At 39.9% G+C, this 20,417-nt stretch overlaps 1 protein-coding gene across 6 annotated transcripts; it reads right to left on the reverse strand.

The window, feature by feature from the left end:
• Positions 1-12,249: 12,249 nt before the first annotated feature.
• Positions 12,250-14,106, reverse strand: LOC127148273 (uncharacterized). 6 transcript variants are annotated; one of them, XR_007819148.1, is made up of 5 exons: positions 13,723-14,106; positions 13,521-13,576; positions 13,312-13,407; positions 13,156-13,200; positions 12,250-12,545 (listed from the first exon to the last, which is right to left on the reverse strand). XR_007819148.1 is itself a non-coding variant. In XM_051081721.1 (5 exons), exons 1-5 carry the CDS (start codon positions 13,765-13,767, stop codon positions 12,398-12,400), a joined length of 387 nt encoding a protein of 128 aa, XP_050937678.1. In that variant the 5' UTR covers positions 13,768-14,106; the 3' UTR covers positions 12,250-12,397. The 6 variants fall into 6 exon arrangements, 4 of the variants coding, with proteins under 4 accessions (XP_050937678.1, XP_050937677.1, XP_050937676.1 ...); XR_007819147.1 differs by having other exon boundaries at positions 13,156-13,203; XM_051081721.1 differs by having other exon boundaries at positions 13,156-13,203; positions 13,521-13,570.
• Positions 14,107-20,417: the final 6,311 nt, after the last annotated feature.

The raw sequence follows: 20,417 nt of genomic DNA on the forward strand, positions 1-20,417 counted from the left end.
CTGGACTAAAAGGTCAGAAATTTTTTGAGTTAAATCTAGAAGAAAGAAAAGAAAATGGTTTGAAAAATGCCCTTTTCCGTCATGATGACTTTATAACAAGAAGAGATATAGAAAGAACTTTCAAAGCGTTATGCAACGTGGAAGACTCATTGTGACTGGACTAAAAGGTCAGAAATTTTTTATGCCATTTTTCTTTTCTGAGTTTCTTTTAGAAAAGGGTTTTATGCCTAATAGCTTGAAGAAAAAAACCAATCATATATATATTTTCGCATTTTTGTATCATTTTTGTGAATAAATTAGTTTTTTGCTCAGTTTTTTTTGTTTTGTAATTTGCTTTATCTACTTGAGGAGAAATTGTTAAAAGAAAGAGAAGGATATGGGCAAGCAAGGGCCTTTTTATCACTTTGGAGTTACAATTGCTAGTTTTTCAAACTATAATCGACAACATATTGAGTCTAAGTTTCAATTCCATCATCTTCCCATTTCTTTTGAGGTTTTTACTGAACCCAAATATAAAGTTTGAACTGTGTTATGTTTGTATTAATTCCCCAATGACATCAAAGAAAACTATCTTTTAGTGAAGCCCACACTGTATTCCCTTATAATGCTGGCATGTTTTGGTTTTGAATTAGTGTCTCAATGAGAATTAGTTTTGTACTTGAATTTCTTGTCGATTGTCTCCATTATATTTGGCGTCTCCCATGGAAGTATCTCTGTCAGTGCTACAATTTTTACATTGGAACAAGCATTTTCAAATAAAGTATATGTGTGTATATTAATACATAATTATATAACAAATAACTACTTTCGAAGATGGTTGAAATATCTACAATAGAACCTAATATAGAAAGATATGAGGATGAAATATAGGAGAAGAGAAAAATCAATTGAAGAACATGAAGATGAAACCGTTTCTGCACATGGTAACTTTAATTTGAGGATTTAATTAAACTGCATTAGATGACCGAGAGTTCTGTGAGTGCTCAATTTTATTTTGCTTTCTGCTTATATTGGTTTGAAGTTTTGTTTTGCATTGTTTTCTATAATTTTTTTTAATAAATGTGGACGTTTTTATTCCATTCCAAAAGCTGCCTTATTATTTTCACTTGTTTCTGCAATCCAGCGAGAGTTTTATTTTGAAGGAGGTGCAATGGTTTTGGCTGATGGAGGTGTTGTTTGCATTTATGAGTTTGACAAAATGAGATCAAAGGATAGGTAACCTAAAAGGATTTAGTCAGCTGTTGATTAGTGAAATTACTCATATCGGTTTATTTAGCCTTCTTTAAATTTCAACTTCGAGAGTTTTTTTTACAAGATTACACTCTACACATGGATTTGAATTCTGTATGTTTCTTTTGTAATGTTTGTACTTGGAGAAAGAAGATGAACAAATAAAAAAAAATTAAAGTAAAATAAAACATCAAAAGATGAATAAATAATTTTTTTTTTTTTTTTTTTTTTTAACTTTAACCTTCTTTGTTGATATTTGCAGACTACCATGGACCTCCGAAGGTTAACTGTAGGGAAAAATCCCATGAGCCCATCTAAGTGGAAGGAAGAGCACGTAAGACTTATCTTTTTCACACGAGGCTACTATCTCCTCATTTCTTTGTTCTTTCATTTTTAAGTTTTTTTTTTGTTCTTCCTATTAGCTTTCATCAAGTAGGAGAATTTAAGAATGAGAAGTTAGAAGTTAACCTCTTTTAGACTCTATCAAAATCTCTTACATTTTAACTTAATAAGATTGGCTTTTTTTATGATTCTTTTGTGTTGCTTCTTTCTTTCTACTCTTGTTTGTGGTATTATTTTCTTATAATGCCTCCATGATCTTTTTTTCCTTTTTAAGGAACTTGCACTAAATATCTGACTATTTTGGATGTTTGAAGTATCTTGTAGTGTGTTTTTTAAACCCGAGCTGTTCAATGCATTGGTAAAGTAATGAACTTGTATTATGTTATTGATCATAAGTTCACATTTCTTTTCTTGCTTTAGTCTAGTATGGGTTTGATTTCTTTTTGAAACTATTGATGCACTTAGATAGGAAGTGAATTTTTGTTTTCAGAATCCTTGCTCTATTGCATTATTCTATAGTATCTAGGTTTATGTTTGCGTAGGTCAACATAGAATTCGTGGAAATTTTAGCATTCAGGTGTGAACTTACACTTAATCAATAACATTTAAATGGTTGGTAGAATTTGGATATCATATAAAGCCATAAATTCTTCAACTAGCCTCTTAAGATTGCATGTTTAATGTCTTCAAAGACAGAAGACATTCAATTCTTTTCTTCTTTCTCCTAAGGTTTGTTGCCATTTTTTAAATGATGTTGTTCTTTGATCATTCTCTTGAGTTTTTAAGAATGTTATCCATTATTGCAGACTGGGTTGATTATGTAACGACCCAACTCCTTATGCTGAATCGAAGTCATTACTAAATATAGAACAAGTGGTTTAAGTCTAAAAATTTTATTAAAAGCATACGGTTCAAGAAATTCATTTATAAAAACATAAACAAGGTAGTCATGCAAAAATGTAAAAACGTTCTGAAATCCTACTCGGGCCCTATCTACATAAAAGATAGTGAAAAATAAAAAGTACTCAAACTCAAATGCTAAAATCTGAAATAAGAAATAAGCGGAAGCGGTAGTCCCTATGGCCCTCCTCGGTCTCACTTCGGGTCGCTCGCCAGCTTGCCCTTGCCCTTGCCCCGTCCTCTACCTGAAAACATGAAATGGAGAGAATGAGTATAAAAATACTCAGTAAGGGACCCACTACTAGTCCCACTAGGTGCCTGTTAACTTCCTGTTAGAGTCCTGATAACTGGTACCCAATCTCTGGCACGTTCCCGAACACGTGCAATCATGCGCTCCCGTAGGAACGTAACTCTGGTCTTCGGTGCCCGGGGACACCTAGGACAGTCGGGATGCGAGGACCCCGTCGAGTCACTCGAGTCATGTCTAAATCATGCTAGACTGGCGTCCCGTCGGACCACACAGTCCTCAATAGGTGGTGATCCCGAAGGACACCCATGCAGGTACGACTCTAACAGAAATCAAGCTAACAGGTACCCTAATTGCAGTGAACATACACATGGCATCAGCATATAACATGTCACATAATCATTTCTACACTCTCCGTCCCGACATTCGTCGTAACCATAATAGATCTTGCCACACATAACAGGCTATAGCACAACTGTATCGTCATTTGCATCATACTAGCGTTTATTTCAGGCATCATACTGTCAAATCCTCAATATGCAACATAGGGCATACACAGTCTCATACTTCAAACATGAAACTAGTAGTAGAATCTCTTACCTGGAGATTCACTCGACGAGTCCTAACCGCAAGACACGTGTGCTTTCCAAGCAACGGGATCCTAAATATTTAATAACGCCAAAGTTCGTAAATAAGTCACCAACGGCTAACGGTTAAAACTCGGTTGAAATAACTTACCCCAGAAAAGGTTGCAGTGGTTGAGCCCCTACTGAAGAAAATTTCCCGCTGCAGCAGTTACTCGGTCCAAGACGTTCCTTAGGAAAAATAATTTAATTTAGTCCAAATTAAATTATTTAGCGCCCAAAACATTGGGTCGTATTGGGGAAATGCCCAAAATAAATACTTAATTTACCAAAAATAGGTGGGAGGAGCCAAAATAAGCTTGGCGGCTCGGCTGGAAAATAGGGCAGGAACCGGCTCGGCTTGGAGGCTGGAGATCGGCTCGGCTCGCGGTGCAGACAGGCGCGGCTCGGCTTTGACGCAGGGGTTCACGCGTGCGGCTCGGCTTGCAACAGGGGGAGACGCGGCTCGGCTACGCAGAAGCGCGCGGCGCGGCTTCACACGCGAACGCGGCTCGCACGCGGACGCGGCTCGCACGCGGAATCGGCTTCGGGTTAGGGCGCGCGGACGCGGAGCGGCTCCGGGTTCGGGTTCGACGGCTGGCGGCGCGCGAGGCTTAGCTGCTGGATTCCCGTCGGCGCGGCGGCTGGCTGACGAACGATCCGGCTTCGGCTTTCAGAAGCGGCGCGGTACTACGGCTGGCTGAGGGAGACGGCTTCGGCTTTTCCGCTTCCCGGCAGACGAGCGGCACGGCTGCGGCTTCGACTCCCGACTGAGCGTCGCGGCTCGGGGCTTCGATTCGGCGAGGGCGTCGGCTTACGGCTGCGTGGCTTCGGTTTGCTCGGCGTGCGATGGCTTGGCGTGAACCGACCCTCGACGGCTGGGAGACTGGCGCGGCGGCCTGAGGCGGACGACAGGCGGCGGCGGCGGCGTGGTTGGGAATTAGGGTTTCCTCTCCTTCTCTTTTCTTCTCTCTTTTTTTTTGAATTAAATTAGCACGGGTTCCAAGGCTCTTTAAATAAGAGAGAAACTAATTCCCTTTCTATTATTTTACTATTTATTTCCAAAAGTATCTCTCTTTTCTCTCTCTTCAATGAAACACCCTTGACCCTTTCCAAGCTTATAAATTAGTTGCTACTAATTAATTGATTAAATCCTCCTTTAATAAATAAAAAAAAATAGAATAAATTCCAACCTTAGTTTAATAAGGATAATATTAACTACGCTTAGTATTAATATTATTAGTGGTCCAAAATAACAAAGGAAACCGAAAATGTTGGGCGTTACAATCTTCCCTCCTAAAAAAAAACTTTCGTCCTCGAAAGTTCTAATCCTCGAACAGCTCGGGGTGCTGGGCTCTAATGTCCTCTTCTTTCTCCCACGTTGCCTCTTCCACTCCATGGTTCTGCCAAAGGATTTTGACCAGTGGAATTTCTCGACTGCGGAGCTTCTTGACCTCCCTTGCCAGGACCTCGACAGGCTGCTCCTCGTAGCTCAGATTCTCGCTAACCTGCAGTGGCTCGAAGTCCACCACATGTGTTGGGTCTGCGACATATTTCCTCAGCATGGAGATATGGAATACGTCGTGCACTGCAGCAAACGATGGGGGTAGCGCCAAGCGGTAAGCCACGGGGCCAATCCGCTCCAATATCTCGAACGGCCCTACGAAGCGTGGGCTCAGCTTCCCCTTCTTCGCGAACCTCAGAACACCCTTCATAGGCGCTACCTTCAGAAAGACCATATCTCCCACTTTAAACTCGAGGTCCTTACGTCGTACATCAGCGTAACTCTTCTGTCTGCTCTGGGCTGTCAGCATACGAGCTCGGATCTTCTGTATGGCTGCGTTGGTCGTCTGCACTAACTCGGGGCCTAGCATCCTCTGCTCTCCAACCTCGCTCCAGCAGACAGGGGATCTACAGCACTTGCCATACAGAGCCTCGAACGGTGCCATACCGATAGTAGCCTGGTAGCTGTTGTTATAGGCAAACTCCATCAGATGCAGATGGGAGTCCCAACTTCCTGAAAACTCTAGTACGCAGGCTCGCAGCATGTCTTCTAAAATCTGGTTCAATCTCTCTGTCTGACCATCAGTCTGAGGGTGGAATGCCGTGCTGAAGTCCAACCTTGTACCTAATGCAATTTGAAGTCCTTTCCAGAACTTCGATGTGAAACGGGCGTCTCTGTCTGAAATGATGGATACGGGTACTCCATGTAGTCTCACAATCTCTGTCATATATAGCTGCCCCCACTTACTGGCAGTGTAAGTGGATTTCCCTGGCACGAAATGGGCCGACTTCGTGAGTCTGTCGACCACGACCCAGATCACCGTGTAGCCCCTTAGGGTCTTGGGCAGTCCCGTAATAAAATCCATCGACACACTCTCCCACTTCCACCCTGGCACACTCAAGGGTTGCAACAACCCTGCTGGATGCTGCCTAGGTGCCTTCACCTGCTGGCACACCAAGCATCTACTGACAAAGTCTGCCACATCCCTCTTCATGCCCCTCCACCAATAGACACTCCTTAAGTCCTGGTACATCTTCGTACTCCCAGGGTGCATGGTAAACGGGGAACTGTGAGCCTCAGTCAAAAGCTCCGTCTTAACTGCGCTGTCTTCCGGCACACACAGGCGTCCTTCAAACATAAGGCCATCGTCAGAGGATATGGAGAAGCCTTCACCTTGCTCTGTCTCTACCACGCGACGCTTCTCTGCCAAATAAGGATCATTCAGCTGAGCAGCAATGATCTTTTGCCTCAAGGTTGGCTGAACTGTCAACTGAGCCAACTGTGCGGTAACCTCACCTACTGAGACTGCAATCTCTGCCCTCTCAAAGTCCCTGAGTAAGGGGGTCTGCTTGGTGATTAGCGCTGCTGAATGTGCAACTTTCCTACTTAGCGCATCAGCCACTACATTCGCTTTACCTGGGTGGTATAGGATCTCGCAGTCGTAGTCTTTCACCAACTCAAGCCACCTCCTCTGCCTCATGTTCAACTCCTTCTGGGTGAAGAAGTACTTCAGGCTCTTATGATCGGTGTAAATCTGAATCTTCTCACCGTACAGATAGTGCCTCCATATCTTCAGTGCAAAGACTACAGCTGCCAACTCCAAGTCATGGGCAGGGTAGTTCTGCTCATGGATCTTCAACTGGCGGGAGGCATAAGCAACTACCTTACCCTGCTGCATCAGGACACAACCTAGTCCCTTCTTGGAGGCGTCACTATAGATTACAAAGTTTCCCGAACCATCGGGCACAGTCAGGACCGGTGCAGTCACTAGCTTCTGTTTGAGCTCCTGAAAGCTCCTCTCGCAAGCTGGGCTCCAGACAAAAGGGGTTCCCTTCTTGGTCAACTGGGTCAACGGGCTGGCTATACGTGAGAAGTCTTCCACGAACCTCCTGTAGTAACCTGCCAAGCCCAGAAAACTTCGAATTTCACTAACCGTGGACGGTCGAGGCCAATTGGTCACCGCTTCAATCTTTGCGGGATCCACTGAAACTCCTTCACTGGAAACCACGTGGCCAAGAAACGTCACCTTCTTTAACCAGAATTCACACTTGGAGAACTTGGCATACAGCTGGTTGGCTCGAAGAGTCTCCAACACCTGGTGCAAGTGCTCCTCGTGCTCAGCCTCGGTTTTCGAGTAAATCAGGATGTCGTCAATGAAGACTATGACGAACGAGTCTAGAAATTCCTTAAACACCCTGTTCATCAAATCCATGAACACTGCAGGAGCGTTAGTCAAGCCGAAGGACATCACAACAAATTCGTAATGTCCGTACCTCGATCGAAAGGCCGTCTTGGGGATGTCACCGTCCCTAATCCTCAACTGGTGATAGCCTGATCGCAGGTCGATCTTGGAGAAGACGGTGGCTCCCTGCAACTGATCGAACAGGTCATCAATCCTGGGCAAGGGGTAGCGGTTTTTGGCTGTCACCTTGTTCAGCTCTCGGTAGTCAATACAAAGGCGCATTGACCCATCCTTCTTCTTCACGAACAATACTGGGGCTCCCCAAGGCGACACACTGGGCCGGATGAAGCCTTTGTCCAGCAACTCCTGTAACTGGACCTTTAACTCCTTTAGCTCAGCTGGAGCCATTCTGTAAGGGGTCCTCGAGATAGGAGCAGTGCCCGGCTCTAACTCGATGGCGAAGTCTACCTCTCTGGGAGGCGGAAGTCCTGGGAGTTCGTCTGGGAAAACGTCGGGGTACTCTCTTACCACTGGTTCGGAAGATAGGGAAACTTCTGGCTCTCTCACATCCACTACGCTTGCCAAAATACCCCAAGTACCCTGGCTGAGTAGTTTACTAGCCTTCATGGCTGAGATGACCTTGGGTATACATACCATGCCTGCCCCCCTGAATTTGAAACTAGCCTCGGAGGGAGGGTTGAAGACAACTTCCTTGCCATAACAGTCTATATTGGCATGGTTGGCTGACAGCCAATCCATGCCTAGTATCACATCAAAATCCTGCATGTCTAACACTAGTAAGGTCACGTCTAACATACGATTCGCTATCTCTACTCGACATGCCTTTATTTGTTCCTTGGATAACAGGACCTCCCCAGATGGAGTAGAAACCGACAAAACACTACCCAAAGGCTCTACCTCTAAACCCACATGCTGAACGAAAACGGAGGATATAAACGAGTGGGATGACCCAGAGTCAAATAGCACAAAAGCATAGTGCCCCAAAATTGGGAGCGTACCTGTCACCACAGTGCCAGCTCGCTCGGCCTCCTGCCGGGTAGTGGCGAAAACTCTCCCCTGCTGGGCCGCAGAAGGCTGGGGCGGTGTCGTCTCAAAGGGTTTCCGAGGACACATATCAGCAGTGTGCCCCGGCTGTCTACATCTGAAACAGACTCCACTTCCAGCCAAACAACGACCTCCGTGGACTCTCCCACAGGTAGTACAAGCGGGTAGCTCTCTCAGCGTCCTCCCGGCTGCTGCAAGCTCCCGTCGGTGTCTCTGGAAGACACCTCCTGACCTCAGTGTTCGCTGCGGTGCTACGTCAGGCTGCGTCTCAACCTTTCTCTTCTGTCCCAAGGCTGACCCTCTGCCGGCAGCCTTAGACGCATCGGCTCTCTCAGGCAGGCTCAAATCCAGTGCTATACGTAGTGCATCAGCATGCGTGGCTGGGCGGAGAGCTCTGACAATGCCCTGAAGGTCTAGCCTGAGTCCTCTAACAAATTTCTCCGTCCTGGCAGCCTCATCTCTTACCATATCGGGAGCAAAGCGGGACAGCATATCGAACTCGGCGTCGTACTGCTCCACCGTCATGTCGCCTTGCTCCAAGTTTAGGAACTCTTGCAGCTTGGCGTGCTTCACATTGGCGGAGAAAAACTTAGCATAGAAGTTCTCCTTGAACTGCTCCCATGTTATTTTGCTTACATCGCCCCCTAGCATTCTCTCCGCGGTCTCCCACCAGGCGGTGCCCCTGTCCTCCAAGAAGAAGACTGCACACTGCACCTTCTGGTCTTCTGGGCACTTCATGTACCGGAAAATAGTCTCTATGGACGTCAACCACATTTGGGCCTTTGTGGGGTTGTCCATGGATCCGTCAAAGGTCTTGGGATTATACTTCCTGAAATCCCGTAAGTGTTTCGCCTCGGCCGACAGTTGAATTGGTACTGGTTGAGCTTCCTCAGGGGCTGGAGGAACAACGGTTTGGGCCTGAGCAGGGGCGGCCTGGGTCTGAACAGGGGCGGCCTGGTTCTGCTGGGCGGCCTGGTTCTGCTGGGCGGCTAGGAAAGGCGCCAAAGCAGCTTGCAGCATGTCCTGATAACGCTGCTCCATTGCGGCGAGATCCGCCTGGGTGACCGGTGCGTTTGGGTCGACTGCCGGTGCAACAGGTGGCGCCTCCGGCTGGCCACGACCGGCTCCTCTGCCTCCCCTACCACCTCCTCGGCGTGTACCCCTACGTGGCGGCATTCTCCCTAAAATTTACCAACAAACTTTTCACCACAAGAACTTAACGCCCTATATCTAGGTCTTAGACTATTCAGGCAAAATTGTAATCTTAACATTAGCAAGGCTTTAGACATACCTGGCGAGTGCCGAAGGACCGTATAGCCATAGGGTGAAGTAAAACCAAAAAAAAATGACTTACATCGTAGGTCAGTCTACAGAACCTAAAACACTGTGCTCTGATACCAACTGTAACGACCCAACTCCTTATACTGAATCGAAGTCATTACTCAATATAGAACAAGTGGTTTAAGTCATAAAATTTTATTAAAAGCATACGGTTCAAGAAATTCATTTATAAAAGCATAAACAAGGTAGTCATGCAAAAATGTAAAAACGTTCTGAAATCCTACTCGGGCCCTATCTACATAAAAAAATAAAAAGTACTCAAACTCAAATGCTAAAATCTGAAATAAGAAATAAGCGGAAGCGGTAGTCCCTATGGCCCTCCCCGGTCTCACTTCGGGTCGCTCGCCAGCTTGCCCTTGCCCTTGCCTCGTCCTCTACCTGAAAACATAAAATGGAGAGAATGAGTATAAAAATACTCAGTAAGGGACCCACTACTAGTCCCACTAGGTGCCTGTTAACTTCCTGTTAGAGTCCTGATAACTGGTACCCAATCTCTGGCACGTTCCCGAACACGTGCAATCATGCGCTCCCGTAGGAACGTAACTCTGGTCTTCGGTGCCCGGGGACACCTAGGACAGTCGGGATGCGAGGACCCCGTCGAGTCACTCGAGTCATGTCTAAATCATGCTAGACTGGCGTCCCGTCGGACCACACAGTCCTCAATAGGTGGTGATCCCGAAGGACACCCATGCAGGTACGACTCTAACAGAAATCAAGCTAACAGGTACCCTAATTGCAGTAAACATACACATGGCATCAGCATATAACATGTCACATAATCATTTCTACACTCTCCGTCCCGACATTCGTCGTAACCATAATAGATCTTGCCACACATAACAGGCTATAGCACAACTATATCGTCATTTGCATCATACTAGCTTTTATTTCAGGCATCATACTGTCAAATCCTCAATATGCAACATAGGGCATACACAGTCTCATACTTCAAACATGAAACTAGTAGTAGAATCTCTTACCTGGAGATTCACTCGACGAGTCCTAACCGCAAGACACGTGTGCTTTCCAAGCAACGGGATCCTAAATATTTAATAACGCCAAAGTTCGTAAATAAGTCACCAACGGCTAACGGTTAAAACTCGGTTGAAATAACTTACCCCAGAAAAGGTTGCAGTGGTTGAGCCCCTACTGAAGAAAATCTCCCGCTGCAGCAGTTACTCGGTCCAAGACGTTCCTTAGGAAAAATAATTTAATTTAGTCCAAATTAAATTATTTAGCGCCCAAAACATTGGGTCGTATTGGGGAAATGCCCAAAATAAATACTTAATTTACCAAAAATAGGTGGGAGGAGCCAAAATAAGCTTGGCGGCTCGGCTGGAAAATAGGGCAGGAACCGGCTCGGCTTGGAGGCTGGAGATCGGCTCAGCTCGCGGTGCAGACAGGCGCGGCTCAGCTTGGACAGGAACTACGCGTGCGGCTCGGCTTGCAACAGGAGGGAGACGCGGCTCGGCTACGCAGAAGCGCGCGGCGCGGCTCACACGCGGACGCGGCTCTTCGGTTTCGGCTTCGGGCGCGCGGGCGTGGAGCGGCTCCGGGTTCGTTCGTCGGCTGGAGGCACGCGCGGCGGATCGGCTTCGAGTGGCGGCTGCGGGAGACGGCTGGGCGCGGATCGAAGCGGCTCCCTTCGGCTCGATCGGAGCGACGCGGCTGACGGAGCTTCTCGGATCGACGCGGCTGACGGAGCTTCTCGGCTCGACGCGGCTGACGGAGCTTCTCGGCTACACAGACCGGCTCGATCGAAGCGACGCGACGCGGCTCGGCTATCCTCCTGATCGGAGCGGCGCGGCGTCGGCGGTCTTCCTTAGGTCGAAGCGGCGCGGCGGGGCTCGGCTGGCGGCTGCGGATTCGGCTGCAGGCGCGCGGAGGATGGCTCGGCTTCCACTCGGCTTGCAGACGCGCGGTGGGTCGGCTCTACTACGGGCGGCTCCGAGGATTAATCTTTCAGCTGGCGGCGGCGGTCGTGCGGCGGCGTGCGGCGGCGTGCGGCGGCGGCTAGGGTTTCCTCTTCTATATATTTTTTTTCTTCTTTTCTTTGGGAAGATGAAGAGTCTCACACTTCCCCATGCCTCTTTTTAAAAGAAATAAAAAAAATAATTAAAAGAAAACCCTAAAACCCCCTTTCCTCTCTCCTCCATTAACCACCTTTTACCCTTTCCAAGGCCATTTATTTGTTAAGCCATTAATTTATTTCACCCCCTAACTTCAAAATTAATACATAAAAACTTTAGTTTAAAACTAATAATAAACACACTTTAGTATTAATATTAATGGTTAAAACAAAGGAAACCGAAAATGTTGGGCGTTACAAAGATTGTGCATACAATATGCATATAACATGGGCAAGATTTCAGTATATTTTAATGTAGCCCATTTTTAGGGGATGCCATTGGAAATTCCTCTTAGTTATACCAATCGTGTATGCCAATATTTTCCGATAATGTCAGCTTCGATTTTATCGGTATTGTTGCCAACCATAAATTAAACAAAACTTTTAGAAAAAAAGCAAATCAAACTAATAGAAAAAATCCAAACTAATACTCAATAAGAAAAAGAAAATAGTGAATTGAATTTAGGGTTTTTTTATAAAAAAATTTAACAAACCGATAACATATTTACGAGGGGTCTATTCAATAACATAACAAAGTGGAAAATTATTTACACTCTATAGAACAATTTCAGAAACGAAAAATCCATAGACCCACCATGTGAAATACCAAAAATACCCTAATAAATGTGCGATTAATTGTCCGCGCGCCCGATTAATGTTAATAAACGATTATTAGACGCCATCATGTAGAATAATATACAATTGATACACGATCTTGTAAATTACCAAATATATATAAACGATAAAAAATAAACGCTAAACGATAACAAACGATAACGTTATTTTGATATTCATATATATTGCACCTACCCTTGTGTACAAGTTTCATTAATGTCTAATTTGATGGTCTCGTTAAAAATATAGGTTCACTGGCTAATTGAGTGCAGACACCGAAACAACAAGGGTAAATGATGAGGAATTTAAGACATACTGATATAGCTGTGCCGTTTATATAGAAATCAATCGGCATCTCCACCGACCAGCTGCAAATGTAGCAACAGTTAGTTAACCTCTATAAGAAGATAAATACGGCAGAATGTTGGTCAAAAAGTATATTCAATCAAAACAAGAAAAAGTGTAATGATCTATTCAGAATCTGTTCAAAGAAAAATTCAGCACTTGCATAAACAATGAATGATTAATGCAGAATACTATGTATGGTTAAATAACAAATTTAGTCGGTAAACTTTAAATCTGTAAGAAATCTAATAGACACAAAATTGAAAATCTAACGTTCAGGACTAACTTGAGCCTTTTATTTTAATATTTAGAAATCTTAGCACGTATGGTCCAACCAATAAACTATTTCCATGGACATAAAATTCAAATTTATATTTAAGAATTTTGTTTAGTGCTAAGAATGAAATCTTGTTTTCTACTTCTTAAAAATAATAGTAATAATAATAATGAAAAGCGTAAGATTCTCTCTTAGGAAAATATCAATTTTGAGCTTGTGTTCAAATATCCAAGGTAATTCTAAAACAATGAACTTAACTTATGGCCGATAGTAAAAAAAAGGACCAAAAACATAAGAAGGTAAAACGAATCAAAGAAAAAAACATAGAGTCCTTGCTCATCATCTTGCTCAATTACGTAAGGGACTTGTAGTTCTGCAAGAACTTGAAAATGCTCCAAATGCTCCTTGTTTAAAAAAGAAACCCTTGGATTAGAAATAACAATCCCAATTGTTTTACTTTATCCATACAAACAGCCTTAAGATTGCTTATTCATTAACCAACTACTACTTACAAATACTTGTGGTTCTTAAAACTTAAAATTCTCCTTCGCATTTCATCAAATAGCTTATGTTCATCTTTCACTTTAGCCACAATTTTTACCACCAACCTAATAAAAAAGAAACAATAAGAACCCAGAAGAGAAAATCCATCAAATTTCCCATTAAATATTTGTACGGTAGAACAAACACAAATATCGGAAAAAGGAAACAAAAAACGCACTTGTGATTGCGATTGAAAGGCACTTCCAGATGTGTTTTGTCGATTTCTTCCTACAGCTACCCATTAAAAATTTTCAATTCCTTAAAGAAACAAAAACTCCATCTAACAATTATACAGGAACAAAATAACTCACAAAAAGAGAGCTTCTCCCAACTGAAAAGGATGAGAAAAGGAATGGATTCTCATTTAGTTGTTTTTGTACCTCTGCATTATGTGGATTCACATGGATATTTTCTAGATTTTGCATCAAACGGATGAGGGAGGAGAAGCATCGAACAACTTGAGACGACGAACGAAGATGAATAGGGAAGAGGAAGAGACAGCAGTGGCTAGAGGTTGATTTCGACGGCGAACGTGTATCACAGCGGATGCGAGGGTTTTTGCGAGCGTTTGGTGAGCTCCTTCAAATGACACCAAGAGCATTTTCAAGAGAGAGAGAAAGTCGAGATCTACGGCGGCTGGAGCGTTTGCGAGAGAGAGGGAAAGTTGTGCTTTCACGAATTGGAGAGCGTTTGCCAGAGAGAGACTGCGTCAGCCAAAGCATTTGAAGGGTTTTTGCGAGTGTGTTTGCGAGAGGAAGGGAAAGTGTTGCCGACGAAAGGGAATAATTATTTTTTTAAGAAAAATATTTTAATGACACAAAAATTACGTTGTTAATTAACGACGTAAAATTTGTGTCAAAAAAAATTAAATAACGACGCAAAAAATGTGTTATTAAAAATTCTGCATTTTATATTTTTAATGATACATTTTACTCCACCCCATCCTTTTTTTATTTTTAATGACACAATGTCTTGATTAGTAGTGTCATTAAAATCCATTTTTCTAGTAGTAGATATAAATGATCGTGTAAATTATCTTTAACGATATTACATATGTGTGTCTGATCATGTATGAAAATATAAACGATAAAAAACGATCATCATACACGATACTGTATATTACCATATATAAACGATAAGGTAAAAAACAATAAAAGATGACAAAAAAGTTTAGATATAGACGATCATGTAAAGTAGCTTCAACTATCGTATATACAAGTATAAACGATCATTTAGAAAAACTCTAATAACTCGTAATTATAAAAATATCATAAAAATGAAAGGGGCTATAAAAAGGTGAAGGAACTTGCTCAGACTTTTTCATTCATCATCTTCCTCGTCAATCGTTTATATCCTAGTAACTACTTCAACAGAACTGTCGCGATCGATGATTTGATTTGTATATAAAGAGGTTTGAATCTATATTCATTTCGATATATCTCCATCATCTATATATATCTGTCACTATCTATCTCGTATACAAAAAGGTCTAAATCTATATATATTTCGATCTATCTATATCTATCACGATCTATCCCGCATACGAAGACGTCTGTTTCTATACTAATTGTATATATTTTATTGTTTGTATTTCATTGAATAATTTATATTAATTTTCTTTTTTACAAAAAGATGGTGAGCAAGAAGCAACAAGCATGTAGAAAATCAATAAAGTGTAAAGTAAAGACAAAAGAAAGAAAAAGAAATAAAGGTAACAGACTAGAAAAAGAAATAAAGGTAACAAACTAGAATGTGAATATCTGTCTGTATAACATTGTATATTTGGGTATATTTTTCTGTATAGCGCTCTGTATTTGTAAATTTGTTAAAACTTAACCTTGTTTGAAACATACTGTTTATTATGTCTTTCAACAGGTGAAACACTATCCAAATGACATTATTATGGAAGATGAACAAAAAAACCTTAAAATTACTGTATACTACAATTTAGAAAACATTGAATCAGATCAAGTCCAAAATAGACCAAAGAATTCTTTCTCTAGTTTTGACAAACAGTCCTTTTGGTCAGTTCTTTAACATTAAAATAGCCAAAATATCCACACAATTCATGAATTTTCTATTAAGAAAATAATGCCATACAAAAAACACTAATATCCTTGCTTTCAACTTCAATGGACATATAGTAGAATTTGGGCTGAAAGAATTTTGTTTTGTGACTGGACTAAAAGGTCAGAAATTTTTTGAGTTAAATCTAGAAGAAAGAAAAGAAAATGGTTTGAAAAATGCCCTTTTCCGTCATGATGACTTTATAACAAGAAGAGATATAGAAAGAACTTTCAAAGCGTTATGCAACGTGGAAGACTCATTGTGACTGGACTAAAAGGTCAGAAATTTTTTATGCCATTTTTCTTTTCTGAGTTTCTTTTAGAAAAGGGTTTTATGCCTAATAGCTTGAAGAAAAAAACCAATCATATATATATTTTCGCATTTTTGTATCATTTTTGTGAATAAATTAGTTTTTTGCTCAGTTTTTTTTGTTTTGTAATTTGCTTTATCTACTTGAGGAGAAATTGTTAAAAGAAAGAGAAGGATATGGGCAAGCAAGGGCCTTTTTATCACTTTGGAGTTACAATTGCTAGTTTTTCAAACTATAATCGACAACATATTGAGTCTAAGTTTCAATTCCATCATCTTCCCATTTCTTTTGAGGTTTTTACTGAACCCAAATATAAAGTTTGAACTGTGTTATGTTTGTATTAATTCCCCAATGACATCAAAGAAAACTATCTTTTAGTGAAGCCCACACTGTATTCCCTTATAATGCTGGCATGTTTTGGTTTTGAATTAGTGTCTCAATGAGAATTAGTTTTGTACTTGAATTTCTTGTCGATTGTCTCCATTATATTTGGCGTCTCCCATGGAAGTATCTCTGTCAGTGCTACAATTTTTACATTGGAACAAGCATTTTCAAATAAAGTATATGTGTGTATATTAATACATAATTATATAACAAATAACTACTTTCGAAGATGGTTGAAATATCTACAATAGAACCTAATATAGAAAGATATGAGGATGAAATATAGGAGAAGAGAAAAATCAATTGAAGAACATGAAGATGAAACCGTTTCTGCACATGGTAACTTTAATTTGAGGATTTAATTAAACTGCATTAGATGACCGAGAGTTCTGTGAGTGCTCAATTTTATTTTGCTTTCTGCTTATATTGGTTTGAAGTTTTGTTTTGCATTGTTTTCTATAATTTTTTTTAATAAATGTGGACGTTTTTATTCCATTCCAAAAGCTGCCTTATTATTTTCACTTGTTTCTGCAATCCAGCGAGAGTTTTATTTTGAAGGAGGTGCAATGGTTTTGGCTGATGGAGGTGTTGTTTGCATTTATGAGTTTGACAAAATGAGATCAAAGGATAGGTAACCTAAAAGGATTTAGTCAGCTGTTGATTAGTGAAATTACTCATATCGGTTTATTTAGCCTTCTTTAAATTTCAACTTCGAGAGTTTTTTTTACAAGATTACACTCTACACATGGATTTGAATTCTGTATGTTTCTTTTGTAATGTTTGTACTTGGAGAAAGAAGATGAACAAATAAAAAAAAATTAAAGTAAAATAAAACATCAAAAGATGAATAAATAATTTTTTTTTTTTTTTTTTTTTTTTTAACTTTAACCTTCTTTGTTGATATTTGCAGACTACCATGGACCTCCGAAGGTTAACTGTAGGGAAAAATCCCATGAGCCCATCTAAGTGGAAGGAAGAGCACGTAAGACTTATCTTTTTCACACGAGGCTACTATCTCCTCATTTCTTTGTTCTTTCATTTTTAAGTTTTTTTTTTGTTCTTCCTATTAGCTTTCATCAAGTAGGAGAATTTAAGAATGAGAAGTTAGAAGTTAACCTCTTTTAGACTCTATCAAAATCTCTTACATTTTAACTTAATAAGATTGGCTTTTTTTATGATTCTTTTGTGTTGCTTCTTTCTTTCTACTCTTGTTTGTGGTATTATTTTCTTATAATGCCTCCATGATCTTTTTTTCCTTTTTAAGGAACTTGCACTAAATATCTGACTATTTTGGATGTTTGAAGTATCTTGTAGTGTGTTTTTTAAACCCGAGCTGTTCAATGCATTGGTAAAGTAATGAACTTGTATTATGTTATTGATCATAAGTTCACATTTCTTTTCTTGCTTTAGTCTAGTATGGGTTTGATTTCTTTTTGAAACTATTGATGCACTTAGATAGGAAGTGAATTTTTGTTTTCAGAATCCTTGCTCTATTGCATTATTCTATAGTATCTAGGTTTATGTTTGCGTAGGTCAACATAGAATTCGTGGAAATTTTAGCATTCAGGTGTGAACTTACACTTAATCAATAACATTTAAATGGTTGGTAGAATTTGGATATCATATAAAGCCATAAATTCTTCAACTAGCCTCTTAAGATTGCATGTTTAATGTCTTCAAAGACAGAAGACATTCAATTCTTTTCTTCTTTCTCCTAAGGTTTGTTGCCATTTTTTAAATGATGTTGTTCTTTGATCATTCTCTTGAGTTTTTAAGAATGTTATCCATTATTGCAGACTGGGTTGATTAAATGTCATTTTGTTTGTGATCCGAGTTGCACCTCTTCTGGCTAGATCTAATTTGCTCATTACCAGGGATATAGAGTGGGCAACTAAACTCCTAGCATCATCTTAAGAACGCAAAGAATGCTTGTGTAATTTGATAGATCCTTTTGTTGAATTGTGTTTCCAGCCTTTTAACTTTCCGTTTTTTTTAGCAAAAATCATGTTGATGATCAAACACACTTTTCTCATTTAATGGTATCTTGGCAACCCCTCCCCCTTCTTCTTTGTTGTTGGGTTATAATTGGTTTATTTATACATTCTATCTATATATTGGACACCAACTTCACATTGTGAAGAAAGCCTTGAATTTCACCTTTATTATATATGAATGAGCTTACACCCCACTCCTCTCTATATGATAAATTTTCAGTAAAAGGATTTGAATGTTTAGGGATGATAGAAAATGAGATGAAATCTTCTCTAAATAATCTTCTACTTCTTGTTTCAGTTTTTTGGTATTGTAACTTGGTTGTATTTGTTGTTTAACTTGGTTAATTAGTGATATAGATCTATTGTTTGTTTGGTTCTAAGTTTCTTCTCCTGAATTCAACTTGCTTTGTTTTCTATTCGTAATTTGGAATCCAATTACTTGCTTATGGTTTGGAATTTTGCTTTGTTATGCCTCTGTGTGAAAACATTACTTGAATTACTACCTGAGACTGATGCTTGAGTTGTTACAGTAAAGGAGTGTGTTATCATGAACTAGGTGGAATATCGAGTTGAAATGTATGTCATCTACCTTCTTTTACCGATATAGAGATGGATAGGTAGTGGATTAGTAGGATTTAGACTTTCTTGTTTGAGATACACGATCATTGTTTATGATTTTCTTTACTAGTGCTTATACTTATTCTTATTCTTATTATTTAGATTTTTAGACTCTATGTTGAAAATTACACTATATCTACATATGGAAATTAATTGGTTTTGTTTTATTTTCTTTTGTGTCCATAGCCTCTTAGAATGATTTTAAAGACATGCTTGAATAGTTTTGAGAAATTATTTTCCTCCATTGAATTTTGAGTTATTGAGTCAAATAACGTCTTTTCTATTTATTTAATGGTTCAAGTCAACACAAAATGTTGAATTACATTACAAAGTTATGTGAGAAAGTAAATAATTTTTAAAAATAAATGACATATCCAAATGATCATTCATTAGCAAACGTATGTGCATACGTGAACCACATATAACAATTACATCTTTGTTTCATTTATCGTGGTATTGTTGGTTTATCCCAAACTTCCATTTTGTAGTTTTACAGTTTGTTGTGGTGGACGTTGTTTATTCTTGACTTCCAATGATTTATATTTTGTGGTGTGGTGATATTTTTTTATCTATCACTAAAAGACTAAACCATGTGACGAATTTGAGAAATTTGAGATGTAGATTTTTTTTTCAACATTCTAGTATGACTTAATTGATAGAATGTTTTCACTTAATTTATGAAATCATGATTTCAAATAATGGAAGAATAAGGGATAAAGTAAGACATTATTTCAAATATTTATTAAGATCTAAAATATGGTCACGGTTTTCTAAAAGGATACAGTGGAGTGCTAAGGCCTCCATAGGAATGACTCCCTAATTTAATTATAGTTTTTGTTTTTCATTAGATCTTTTTCTTTATTTTTGTATCCAATCACAATGTACAAAGTCATTATCTTATTTTCTTTTTTTAAAATCATTCAACTTCTAGGATGTCCTTCAGATGTGCAAAATGCTATATGCTTTTTCATATTATATAATTACTAACACAATTTTCGTCTATATTGGTTAAAATCATAAGCTTCCAAGATCTGATTCAAAATGATATATTTTGAACCCTTACAAGCTTGTGGGCCAGTGGGAACAAAATAAAAATTGGATTCATTGGTAACATGGGGTTGATTTTATTAATCAAACAATAAACAGAAATAAATAGTGCAAAAGTAAAATGCAAGGAATTAAAACGAGTGAGGGTAGGCAGTGTTGGAAGATTCGTTCAAAGAAAATAGACTCAAGGATAAGAATTAACGAGGTTGATTATTATCATTAGCAGAGGATAATTCACAAGTTTAGTAAGTTGTAATTGATATTTTTTGTCGTTCTTGTATAGAGAGCATGTGTACAATTGGTATAGTTGTGTATTTCGTGATTGCTTTGTATGTTGTTTGATGGTCATTTAAATGTGGGCTAACTTACTCGTACATATTTGTATGCTCACCCCATTAGATTTTTTATGTGTTGAAATGAGCAATGCTACATTAGTGATGCTAAAACAGGGACTTGGAGAAAAGATTGATTATTTTTTATTGTTGTGAAGATTTTGAGTTGAATCTACAAGTATTGTTGCTTATACTTCCCGTCTTGAATAATTTATCTACGTTAAAATAGTTCAACTCGCTTTTTGCGTACTATTGTTGTTTTTAATTGATTAATTTTCTATTAGATTCCCCGTTAGATTGATCCTAATAAAGCTATCAAAAAT

The sequence above is a fragment of the Cucumis melo genome, chromosome 2 (genome assembly GCF_025177605.1).
Source record: "Cucumis melo cultivar AY chromosome 2, USDA_Cmelo_AY_1.0, whole genome shotgun sequence".
In the NCBI taxonomy this organism is placed as follows: Eukaryota; Viridiplantae; Streptophyta; class Magnoliopsida; order Cucurbitales; family Cucurbitaceae; genus Cucumis; species Cucumis melo.

Excerpts from the sequence above, each read along its gene's own strand:
- LOC127148273 (XM_051081719.1), bottom strand. The coding sequence starts at position 13,767 with ATGCAAAATCTAGAAAATATCCATGTGAATCCACATAATGCAGAGGTA. Across the intron at positions 13,571-13,653 it reads TTGGGAGAAGCTCTCTTTTT|GAAGAAATCGACAAAACACA; the intron begins GTGAGTTATTTT and ends GGGTAGCTGTAG. Across the intron at positions 13,204-13,311 it reads TTTAAGAACCACAAGTATTT|GAGCATTTGGAGCATTTTCA; the intron begins GTAAGTAGTAGT and ends TTTTTAAACAAG.